Raw genomic sequence first — 13,377 nt, forward strand, 5'->3', positions numbered from 1 at the left:
AGAAGTCAAGAGGAAAACAAAAGAGAGAGGAGAATTAATGGTCGAACTAAAAGACTCTCTATTCACTTAACATCCATGTGTTGTTCATTCATGAAAAAAAAAACCAGTTATCTCTACTATATCTACCTCTGGACACCACATCACTAATACATATCAAATGAAATGTTTAGTTATCTCACTCATAATGGTTTTCTCACCTAAATTTCCTGTTTTTGTTCATGATGCATCACAACAATTAATCTTAAGATCTTTGAGTCCCCAGTCTCTTTATGCTTCTCAAATTTCCTGGCCTTTTTACCATATAATATTCCAGAAGCTTTCAGGAAAACCTTGGTCAGTATAAGTATGTAGTAAAAAACACCATCACAGTGATGCTTTAAAAACTTACCTATTAGGGATTCATGTTGAATTACATGATCGCCAGAGTTTGCTTCAAAATAATACCTGAGAAGAAGAAAGTGGATGGAAGTGTAGAGGAAAAAAAGACTGGGCCGAGTTGACATCTGTAGAAGCTGAGAGATAGGTACACAGGACTTATTAATATTGTTTGGTCTAGTCTGCATACATTTCAAAGTTTCTAATTTTAAAAATCTTGCTGTTGTTTTTTTTAAGGGTCAGAGATTTAGGAAAATATCATATTTGGGGGCTAGATAAGAACTTTCAACAGCTGGGCACGGTAGCTCATTCCTGTAATCCCAGCACATTGAGGGGCTGAGGCAGGAGGATTGCTTGAGGCTGAGAGTTGAAGACCAGCCTAGGCAACATAGCAAGATTCTGTCTCTACACAAAAATTTTAAAAATTAGCTGAGTGTGGCATTGCAGACCTGTAGTCCCAGCTACTAAGAAGGCTGAGATGGGAGGATTGCTTGAGCCCTGGAGGTTGAGGCCGCAGTGAGATATAATTGCACCACTGTACTCCAGCCTGGGGGACAGAGCAAGATCCTGTCTCTAAAAATAAAAAAGGTCTTGAGAAAGGCTTATACAGAGAATTTTGGGGTAAAATACTCTGGATAATAATAGTAGCACCTACCATTTATGAATGCTTGCTAATGGGCCACTCTGCTAAGCATTTGAGAGATTTGATCTTATTTAATCTCTATCAGTACTCCTAGTTAGGTATCCCCAACTCAAAACTCAGTAGAGACTCCTCCTCCAGTATCAAGTCCTTGCATACAGTAGTCACTAGGTTAATATTAACTGTCTAATAATTGAATAAATGATTAAGAAAGTTTTTCCTTTTTCTTTTGTGTTTGTGGTCCTTTATTTGTAAGACAATTGAAAAGCTCTAGCCAAAGTGTTCATTATTGTTCATCTGGGCTCAGAATACTCTACACAGCATCTTTCACTCACCAACTTACCAACAAACACATGGCTACCAGGCCATTTCTCCCAATATAGAACTTTGTCCATGATACACTCCTTGAAAACTCTTCGGCAATGCCTCACATGGTATCAAGTCCAAGTTAAGCCTCTCACTCAGGCTTTCTAAAATACTATCTCACCTAATTTCCACTAGCCACCAAGAATGGGCTTACTCCAGTAAATGCCCCTCTTTTCACTTTCTTGCCTGCAACTGACCATTCATTCATTTATTTGTCATATGTTGATCATCTGCTATGTACCACACACCGTATTTGCCATTACATTTATATAGAGATATAACAGTGAGCATAACAGGCATGGTCCCTGCCCTTACTGGGCCACATCGTCTCTCAGGTTGACCTTCTCCAGTTGGGCTCTTCTCAGTTTTCAAGATCTTCACGCTTAACATTCACCAGCATCCTTTCCTGATCACTTCAACCTATTGTGTCCTCTCTTCCTTAATTGATGATGTCACATATTTGAGCACTTAATTATATTTTGTCTGGTGTTTCCTTCTCTGAGTGTTTTACTTAGGCATGTCTCCTTTCTTCAATTACACTCTCTTAAACAGAAATTGTATCTTATATTCTTCTTCATCACCAAACTGAATGTAACTCAACTGACTTCAATGATATATGTACAACATGAAGTTAATAAATAGCTTTCAGTATTGAAAAGAGCCAAGCATAAAAAGTCAAAATAATAACAGTTCAAGATCTAATTTATCTTTGAAAATGGAGAAATAAAAAGCTGTAGGAAAGGTATAGATGTATAAATAAGGAGAATAAAGGTACAAAAAAGGAAATTTTTCCCATATGGTATGTCTCCAATAATGTATAATATTTTACGGGATCTATGAAACATCAGTCTTTTCCTTTAATTCTTGCATTTCATAGAACATAATTTAGAGGCCATACCATAGGCCAAATTTATTAGGGCTCTGCTATGATGTCAATAATATTGATAGGAGCAAATTAAGTCTTTACTTATTTAGAAGAAAAACTATTTTTCAACAGAAGTAAAGATTAATATTTAGAAAGAGAGTATAATATTTACCTAAAAAGAACATTACTATAGTTTAACCGTGTATAAAACTGTAATTAAAAAGTTTAATAAATGAACTTGCAGACGTCTCATGTCAAACATACCTTTCTTGCAAAAATCCAGCTATGACAAACATTAGACCTGGTTTTCTGACATGTATTACTTGTCTCTTTCAGATTATTATTTTGGATTATACTGTATTTTGTCTACAATGTGCTAATATTATAACTCATCATAAAATAATCCTACTTAGATTATTGCCTAGAGAATCAATAATAGTAAGGTCCCCTTAGTCTGAAATGAATGTCATTATTTTCCTAAATTCTACCTGTTCTGCAAAGCTGCTTCTCATGCCATCTACTTTGGTGAATGTTAAGTGTGAAGATCTTGAAAATTGAGAACAGCCCAAGTGGAGAAGGTCAACCTGATGTGGCCCAGTAAGGGCAGGGAGGTCTTCCCAACCGCCCATATTTTAGTCAATCTTTTACATTTACATGTTCTTTCATATGTACTAATTACTATAGTGTAAATTCTCTGAGAGTAGGATTTGGACCTGTTGACACCTTTTTATTCCTCACAGCAGCTACATTGAAACCATTACCTTCAAAGTATTCAATGACAAGTGACCTTTTCCAATGATAAGAACAATTGTGTATAAAAATATAGATGAAGGCCGGGCGCGGTGGCTCAAGCCTGTAATCCCAGCACTTTGGGAGGCCGAGACGGGCGGATCACAAGGTCAGGAGATCGAGACCATCCTCGCTAACATGGTGAAACCCCGTCTCTACTAAAAATACAAAAAAACTAGCCGGGCGAGGTGGCGGGCGCCTGTAGTCCCAGCTACTCGGGAGGCTGAGGCAGGAGAATGGCGTGAACCCGGGAGGCGGAGCTTGCAGTGAGCTGAGATCCGGCCACTGCACTCCAGCCTGGGCGACAGAGCGAGACTCCGTCTCAAAAGAAAAAAAAAAAAAAAATATAGATGAATACATATGTATAAAAAGTTCTTTCACAAGTCCACTAAGCACATAGAAAATTTCACAAGCAAAAATTATAAACATATTTTTAAATGTCACCCTAAAAAATGCATTTTTCCAAACTGTATAAAGTTTTTTTTTTGCTAAAATTCTAAGTTCCTACCAAGTGAGCTAAATTAACTTAACCTGAAAATAAATTTCCTTTGCAACTAACTCCTAGATCTATTTAACAAGTCATTTTCTCTGTATTGCTTTGATTCCTTCTTCCTTCAGTTCTATTTCTTCTTAGTCCCTACAGAGTATAACTTGGGCAAATTTAGAGTATGAATTAGACAAATGAAAATTACAATAATAGTCAGTATGGTTAAAAGTGTTGAATAACTTTTTGATAAATCACTATCACTTGTCAGACTTCGGATTTGTCAAATGTTTCCTAATTATGTGATAGGATTTCCTTGCCTAGAGACAGTCTTTCCCTGACTAAAAGCATAAAATCTACATCAAAATTATAATTGAAAACAACAAAAAGAGGTGGTAAAAGATCAATGAAGAAAAAGAAACCCAACTAACAATGGTTGGTAATTTCAACAGTGAAGAGCTTAGGTTTAGTGCTACTCAATAGCCCTAAAGGAATAAATGGGAAAAATAAGAAGAATGTAATATGAATATCATACATTTATTCCCGTTATTCTGAAATATATCCTTGTGAGCTTTATGTTTAAATGCCCATTCCTTCCACAAAATGACAATAACAAACAGTAATTCCATTTAGAAAATAAAGAACTGAAAACATTAGGCACCTGCCAAAACGTATTTTGAAGTTTTACTTATCAGTGGGATCCAAATGTTAGAAAATCACTGGCCTAGTCAGTCAAACAACCATGTAAGAAAGACCTGTCTTAGAAAAAATGATCTTTGAACTGTGAAGGAGGTTAAAGCAGATTTTTAAAAAATGTTATAGTCCCATGAGAGCAGCTGGCTTTTGTCTGTTTTTGTTTTAAATAGAGACAGGGTCTCCCTCTGTTGTCCAGGCTGGAGTGCAGTGGTAGAATCACAGCTCACTGCAGCCTAGAACTCCCGGGCTCAAACGGTTCTCCCACCTCAGCCTCCAGAGTAGCTGGGACTACAAGCAGGCAACACCACATATGGCTAATTTTTTAATTTTTTGTAGAGACAGGGTCTTGCTGTGTTGCCCATGCTGGTCTCAAAATCCTGGGCTCCAGTGATCCACTTGCCTCAACCTCCCAAAATGCTGGGATTGTAAGTGTGAGCCACCATTCTTGTCTGAGAACCACTGTTAAATACAGAAGAAGGGCTGGGCGCAGTGACTCACGCCTGTAAACCCAGGACTTTGGGAAGCCAAGGTGGGTGGACCGCCTGAGGTCAGGAGTTAGAGACCAGCCTGGCCAACATGGTGAGACCCTATCTCTATAAAAATGCAAAAATTAGCTGGGCGTGGTGACAGCCGCCTGTAATCCCAGCTACTCAGGAAGCTGAGGTAGGAGAATGGCTTGAACCCAGGAGACACAGGTTGCAGTGAGCCAAGATCCGGCCACTGCACTCCAGCCTGGGTGACAGAGCGAGACTCCGCCTCAAAAAAAAAAAAAAAACAAAAAGAGAAGAGGCCATGAGTTAAAAACAAAACCATATTTGAGACTCTGAAAATGAACTGACTTTCAGGCATTTCTAGCTACAACATTATACTGTTTTCCAAAAAACATTTCTTATATATATGAAGTTGTATTTATTTTCCTGGCACTGTCAGCATTTCTGAAAGAGTGTTATTAATTTGTCAAAATAGTATAGTGTTGAAAAAGAAAAGCAATCTACCATGATGAAATGTTAAACTTACGTAAATTGTAATTTAACCATTAAAAAAAGTTTTGGCTGTGCACCAGGGTTTTTTCTATTACCCTAAAGTAAATAGTCCTCTCAGTAAACTAAAGGAAAACTGCAAATAAAAATCACGAGCACTTTTCAATAAGAAAAATGTTTAAGTGCTGGATACTTAACTAAGTAGTACCTTAACAACAGATCCCTGACAAGCGGAACACATGTGTGTGATTGCCTTTGAATTCACTAGAGAAGACTGGAATGGGAAGTTGGACTATTAGCTGAAAGAAACATACAAAAATAAAGACATATAATAATAGATATCAAATTATATTAAAATGTATAAAACACAAAATAGTTTATAATTAAACTAATCAAATATATAATTGCAAAATATTTTGTCTGTTAAATATCTTTCACCACCACTCTCCAGTAGAGCAATGATGAAAATGTTCAACACTCTGCACTGTCCAATACAGGAGTCACCAGTCACATGTGGCCGTTAGATACCTAAAATGTGGCTAGTGCAACTCAAGAATAGAAAAGTTTAACTTCATGTAATCTTCATTAATTGAATTTTAAATAGCTACATGTGGCTTGTGGCCACCATATTGGTCAGCGCAACTATAGACGATACAAAATGGAAATACCAAAGTACCTCCCTCTTCCTGAACTTGAAAATAAAAGAAATTCCTTTACAGTAAAAACATGCAAAATCACCTTAAAACATGAGAATGCTGTCAATGTCAGCAGGACTTTAAGGTATGGTGGGTCAATAAAAAAGGGAAAACCAGCCAGCAATGGAAATAGAGAAAAAAACCTAAAAGCAATGATTAAGAATACCTATCTAAGCACTACGTAGGAAAGAAGATTCCCTGGTCCAACTGATGGACATGTCTGTTTCCAAGGGCAATGTACCCTTGCAGTGGAACCAGACACATCCATTTCCAACAGCCTGATAGAATCAGACTTGAGAATTACCTCCCTACCTCTACTTCCTCTAATCCCATTCTCACCAAATAAACTCCTTAGTAAACTACTTTCTCTTGTGAATTTAACCATGAAGAGAGTGCATCAACCCAAGTGTCTAAAGGTCTCTCAAATTATTTTTTCCATTCATAATTAGTAAATTGGCAATCTGTATTAAATATCATTATGTGAGTATGATTAATGTGAGTCTATTCCTGCAAGGTGGAGTCACGGAATCAGTTTCTAAACAGAACCATCACAAACTTTCAAAGTATATGCCACATTTTCCTGACAATGAGGTGCTCAGGATCTTAAAAATGTGGGATGATTCCAATAGACAACGAAAAAAAGTAATATAACTAGAAACAGTTCAGCAAGCGACATCATGCTACCATCAAAGCTAAAAAAAGAGCTCTCAGATCTGTGAGGTATCAAGAGTGATTTCCAACAGAGAAAGAAAAACTTCTTTAAGGAATATGTGGCACCCAACCTCTCCTTTATGAAGAAAAACTTAGGCCAGGTGCTGTGGCTCACGTCTGTAATCCCAATACTTTGAGAGGCCAAGGTGAAAGGATCACTTGAGCTTAGGAATTCAAGACCAGTCTAGACAATACAGCAAAACCCCATCTCTACAAAAAATAAATTAAATAAGTATATAAAAAGAAGAAAAACGTTTCCTTTTAGTTTGTATTTTTAAAAACATATAACAGGCCGGGTGCGGTGGCTCACACCTGAAATCCCAGCACTTTGGGAGGCTGAGGTGGGCAGATCACGAGGTCAGGAGATGGAGACCATCCTGGCTAACACAGTGAAACCTTGTCTCTATTAAAAAAATACAAAAATTAGCTGGGCATGGTGGTACACGCCTGTAATCCCAGCTACTCAGAAGGCTGAGGCAGGAGAATCGCTTGAACCCAGGAGGCGGAGGTTGCAGTGAGCCAAGATTGCGCCACTGCACTCCAGCCTGGGTGACAGAGTGAGACTCAGTCTCAAAAAACAAACAAACAAACAAAATAAACATACAACAAAACATATGTTTTGGTGACTCACTATTTAGCAGTCTCGTAGAGAAACAAACGGTCAGGGACAATTAGGAAAAGTAAGACAAAGATGCACAATGTTATCTGAGATTTTTATTAGTGTATGCTATTTCTATCCCTTGAAAATTCTTACTGATTATGGCACTAAGTTGATGGAATCTAAAAAGTAGCCAGACATAATGGGAGATTTGTTTCAGAACTAAGGATTGTAGACCAGGTTGGGCAACACGCAAAACCCTGTCTCTATAAAAAATTAAAAAAAAAAAAATTAGCTGGGCATGGTGTTGCATGCCTGTGGTTCCAGCTACTCAGGAGGCTGAGATGGGAGGATCACTTGAGCCTGGGAGGCAGAAGTTACAGTGAGTTGTGATGGTGCCACTGCACACCACTCTGGGTGACACATGCACACAAAAGGAAGAAAAGTATTCTTCCTAATCTGGATGTTTTCTAGTGTTACATGCTTAAAACTGTTTTTTAACCATTTGTTTGCATTGGTAGGAGTTTTTATTCAATTTTTTTAAAGCTGGAAATTTAACCTTTTGACTTTAACAGTTGTTTGGCTGGAAACTACACAAGATACAGACTCAAAATTCTACAGAGACATGTAGTTATATGGAATCAGGATTCAACCATCTTTGAGGAAAAATATCTGTGAATTAAAGGGCAAAAGGTAGAGGCCTCTATGTTTATATACTGTTTCCATGATCTCTACTCATTGTTTCCTCTTTAGTTAAAAAGGTAGAAATAAACGAAGAAAAGAGAAAAAGAAACATATAAACCTACTTTCTTTGGTACACTAGAAATAATCTTTCCTATTACTGATTTTAATTATTGAAAAGATTGACAAATCTGTCCTGCTCTTCATTTGCATACCTCGGTAGCTACTGATCAGGTATTCTGTTAGGCTGTTCTCAAAAACACAGATGTTAATGTATTTTTCCGGTTATTACTTAGAAAATGGAGCCAAGCGCAGTGGCTCATGCCTGTAATCCCAGCACTTTAGGAGGCTGAGGCAGAATTGCTTGAGCCCAGGTGATCAAGAACCAGCCTGGGCAACAAAGTGAGACCCAGTCTCTACAAAAAATTAAAAAAAAAAAAAATTAGCTGGGCATGGTGGTGCCTGCCTGTAGTCCCAGCTACTAGAGAGGCTGAGGTGGGAGGATGCCTTGAGACTGGGAGGTTGAGGCTGCAGTGAACTGTGATCCTACCACACCGCACTCCAGCTTGGGCAATGAAAAAGACCCTAACTCAAAAACAAACAAGCAAACAAACAAAAAACAAAACAAAACAAAAAAACACCAACCTTCCCATTAAAAAAATCGTTTGAGTAACTACTCTTCCTTTAGTTTCTTCAAAGTCTGTCTCTTCTCCATTACGTGGAGATAGATAGCACTCTCCAAAGCTCCTCCAGGCCAAGTCACATCTTTATCGTTTTCTATATCTCATTTAACAAATTTTAACCTCTGACAAGATGATAAGACCAAAGTCAAAGCAATATTCTGAATTATGAACCCACCAAACTCAAGTGCAGAGGGCTGTAACACGATGCTTCTAAAGAGCAAACCACATTAGCTTGCATCTGCTGTCATATGATAGTGCAAGTTCAAGTTATCTGTTTTGTCATTCTCACCTTGGCTTTTTCTTTCTAATGCCTCTCAGACATGGATTTGATCTAGTTTTTATATACCATTGAATTGGTTCTTTTTCATACTTACATTTTTAATTCTTCTTTAGGATACTGTATAGTTTCTTTTTAAGCACTGTCTAGAAATTTAACTTTCACTTGTCAATTTGATTATAGTATCTACTTCACAAGTAGTTAAAAAATAAACTTTAATTAAAAAAAATACTTTCCTTTAATACCAACAGTGAAATCATTCTCTACAATGCTATACAATAGCAATCACTTATTATAATCTTTTATTTACACATCTCTAGCTATTTAAATATTTGCAGTAATCATGCTTGTAGCCATTTTTCATGTAAAACTTCCTGATATTTAAAATCAATTATTTCAATGAAAATAGCATACGAGTTTGGTAACCTATTATACAGGAATAATCTGCCTTAATCTATTTCATAGGTTTTTCTTCTTTAGTAGAAAAAAAGATCTTATAAATTACTAAATATCAAACTTAGATGTGGGGATGAATTTCCACTTCCATTCCAAATCAACACTGTGAACATAAGGCAATACAAATTTCTTACAGCTATAGCAAGTTTTATTGAGATTTAAAAGCTTGGAATTTAAAATCATTTTAACGTGGTAAAGAAAAATTTGGATGGCCCAGGGCGGTGGCTCACGCCTGTAATACCAGCACTTTGGGAGGCCGAGGCGGTTGGATCACGAGGTCAGGAGATTGAGACCATCCTGGCTAACATGGTGAAATCCCGTCTCTACCAAAAATACAAAAAATTAGCCAGGCATGGTGGGGGGCACCTGTAGTCCCAGCTACTTGGGAGGCTGAGGCAGGAGAACGGCGTGAACCCGGGAGGTGGAAGTTGCAGTGAGCTGAGATCGCGCCACTGTACTCCAGCCTGGGTGACAGAGAGAGACTCCGTCTCAGAAAAAAAAAAAAAAAAAAAATAGAAAAAGAAAAATTTGGTAGACAGATGACCAATTATGGTCAAAACAGATGACAAAAAGATGGGATTTTTATCAAATGAATTAAACATATAATTATGATAATTAGCATACATTTTAAGTGCATCTGATATACAAGATATTTTACAATCTTATATAAATGAAGAAGAGAGATTAAAATAGTATTCATTGGGTGATTTCTGTCTATTCATTTAATATTTTTTGAAAGCTTACTTTGTGCCAAGTACTATAAATATTGAAAATAGATAGAGTAGTGAAGCGACCAAAAGAAAACAAACACCTGCCTTCATGGAGCTTTCGTTTGAAAGGGAAAGTCAAAGGGACAGTTAATTAATGTAATAAATGATAAATTATATACTATGTTAGAAGACATTATTTTATAAAAAGAAAAATAGCAGGCTAACAAGAATAGGAAGTTCCAGAGATGGGAGAGAAGGTCCGAATTTCAAACTAACTACACTAACCAGTTGCAGTCTATAGTAACCCAATACAATCTAGATAGAAACTCATTCCAAAAGCTAAATAATCATAAAAGGAAAGCTGGAGAAATTGCTTTTGAGATAGGCTTTGAGGGACATCTAGGGACATCTAGGATAATAGAATGGATGGGAACAGTGCAAGCAAAGAGGTGGGAGCAGAAAAATGTCCAAGTGTTAGAGGATGTTTTATAAGTATAAAGGCAATGAAAAAAAATCCATAAAGGAAAAAATGGACAAATGTGACATACAAACTTTAAAATTCTATAACCATATGCAAAGTAACAAACTGCAACTAATACACCGAACTATACAAAAATATTCATTCAAAATGGGTCACAAGACTAAATGTAAAAACAAAAACTAAAACTTATAGAAGAAAACATAGGGGAAAAATCTTTGCGACAAACAAGGATTTCTTAGATAGGATACAAAATGCCTGAGCCATAAAAGAAAAAAAAAATAGAGAAACTGGATTTAATAAAGAGGAGAGGGTGGAGAAGGGTGGATCAACAGTAAACATGGGAATGAAACTGGGTGGGCAGGGAGAGAGAGAGACAATAGGGACACACTGGGAGGATCCCTGAATGGTCAATTAGGTAGTGGGTAATTAAGAGCCACTATAGGCATTAGGGCATAGGAATGACACAAAAAGTAGTATGTGATAATAGTTTGTCTTACAATATTGTGTGGATGACAACGAAGAAGATAGGAATCATTGCCCTGGCTCTTGGGAATTACCAAAAGCAAAATAATGTTAATAAACATTATCCCTCCAAAATAAATGGATAAAAATATTAACTTAAGCTTTCAAGTGAAAACCTAGGAACCCTGCAGAAAATAACTGCTTACAAGAGACTTGGCTGAATAATAAAAGACCAAACTATAAATATTGAACTATAGACCAACTACTGTTATAAGGTAAAACTATAAACACAGAGAACATTTTACATTATTCTACTTATTAAAAATATCACTAAAAAAAAAAGCTACTCCGGAAAAGTAAACAAGTGTAGGGTTCTAGCAAAAAAGAAAGCTGTAAGCTCAGAGTATAACCATCCCTGGGCACACAGAATATGAATCAATGTTACTAGAGATAACACTAGTCATTCCAGTTACTCATAATCCAGAAGATTTGTGGTGCTTTGACTCTAATTTCCAAAATACCGAGTAGAATTTTTTCCCCCTGATCAGTACAGCTCGTTCAATTACCAAAAGTTAAAATCAAGTTTATCACGGCTCTTAAGATTATGAATTTTGTTTTTTTAAAGTCCTCCATTATCTTAAATTACACTAAGAAAGTTATTCACCTTGGTTCATAGTCCTCCAAATAAGAATATTTTACTATTAATTTGTGTGAACATTTGTCAATCAAATTGATATAAAAATGAGGTTTCTATAATTTTTCCTTATTCTTTTATTTCCATCCCCATTTCATATTTTGAATAAACAATTTTATCTTAAGTAATTGCATTAATGTCATGTGTGATATCCTAAGATAGAAAAACAATTTTTAACAGTCATGAATACTGATCCAATTATTTTCAGGGACAGGCATATATATCACTATGTAGACGTAAGAATAACATTATGAGGCTGGATTTACAGGGCAAAAAAATCACAGTGGGGAAAGCAATAAACAGAAATTAACTTCTTTAACCAATGATACCATAATCAGGTGAAGCACTTTCAATCTATTATTTCTTTTTATAAAACCCCATATGATGGGCTTTGCTTTTCAATAGTATTAAATATTCATCTTGATTATAAAACTAAAAGAAAATACACATGAATTTTTACCTGACATTGTGATAGGAAAAAGCTTCATACGTATAAAGGCAATGAAAAAATCCATAAAGGAAAAAATGGACAAATGTGACAGACACAAAAACCTTACAACTCTAGAACCATACACAAAGTAATGAACATCAAACAGTACACTAAACTATACACAAACATTAATCCAAAATGGGTCATAAGACTAAATGTAAAAACAAAAACTAAAACTTATAGAAGAAAACATAGGAGAAAAATCTTTGTAAGAAACAAGGATTTCTTATATAGGATACAAAAAGCCTGAGTCACAAAAGAAAAAAAAAAGACAAACTAGATTTACCAAAAATTTTGAACTTCTGCTATTTGAAAGTTACTGTTAAGAAAATGAAAAGATGAGCTACAGACTGGGAAAAAATCACTTATAAAACATATGTCTGATAAATGACTGGTGTCCAAAACAAACTTAAAAACTTGCACCTAATTATAAGAAAACAACCTAATAAATAACATGGGCAAGAGATTTGAATACACAGGCCACCAAAGAAGATACACAGATGGCAAATAAGCACACACACAAAAAAATGTCCAACATCATTAGCAGCTAGGGAAATACAAATTAAAGCTTTGATGACATACGACCACACACCTATTAGAATGGCTAAAATAAAAAATATTGCGAATGTCAAGGGATGGCAAGGTTGTGGAGTAACTGGACTACTTATACATTCCTGCTGGGAATGTAAAATGGTACAATCACTTTGGGAAAGAGTTTGGTGGTTACTTATAATGTTAAAATATACTCACTATATGACTCAGCAAAGATATTTCCCCAAGAGAAATAAAAACATATATATCTACATAAGAAACTGTACACAAATATTTATAGCAACTTTATTTATAATTATCATCCAGGAAACAACCAGAAGTTCATCAACTGGTAAATTTATGAACAATGTAATACTACTTAGCAATAAATGAAATTAACTACTGATATATACAACATAGATGAATCACAAAAGTGTATGCTAAGTGATAGAAACCATACTCAAAAGGCATATATTGTGTGATTCCATTTAGATGACTTTCTAGAAAAAGGCAAAAGTATAGAGAAAGGAAAAAAATTCTGTGGCTGCCAGAGACTGAGGATAAGGGAGAGGATTGACTCCAAAGGGCAAGAAGAAACTTTCTAGGTGGTGAGTATTCTCCGAAAATAATAGTGAAAGAATAAATACTCTATCCAAAAAAATTATAGATTATATTATGCATTATATAAAACAAAATCTAGTTGTCAGAGTAGA

At 35.9% G+C, this 13,377-nt stretch overlaps 1 protein-coding gene across 8 annotated transcripts in view; it reads right to left on the bottom strand.

The window, feature by feature from the left end:
- The window catches only part of SLC10A7 (solute carrier family 10 member 7), a 256,432-nt gene that overhangs the window by 155,353 nt on the left and 87,702 nt on the right, over positions 1-13,377 (bottom strand). For 2 of the 8 annotated variants that reach the window (XM_045392929.3, XM_045392930.3), the window contains one exon: positions 389-444. The exons of 5 other annotated variants lie outside the window; for them this stretch is intronic. In XM_045392929.3, the coding sequence (XP_045248864.1) occupies positions 433-444 (12 nt within the window). In that variant the 3' untranslated portion in view covers positions 389-432. Of the gene's footprint in view, positions 1-388; positions 513-13,377 lie in introns of all 8 variants that reach the window. One more of the 8 variants, XM_045392928.3, reaches the window with a different exon arrangement.

The sequence above is a fragment of the Macaca fascicularis genome, chromosome 5 (assembly GCF_037993035.2).
Source record: "Macaca fascicularis isolate 582-1 chromosome 5, T2T-MFA8v1.1".
NCBI lineage: Eukaryota > Metazoa > Chordata > Mammalia > Primates > Cercopithecidae > Macaca > Macaca fascicularis.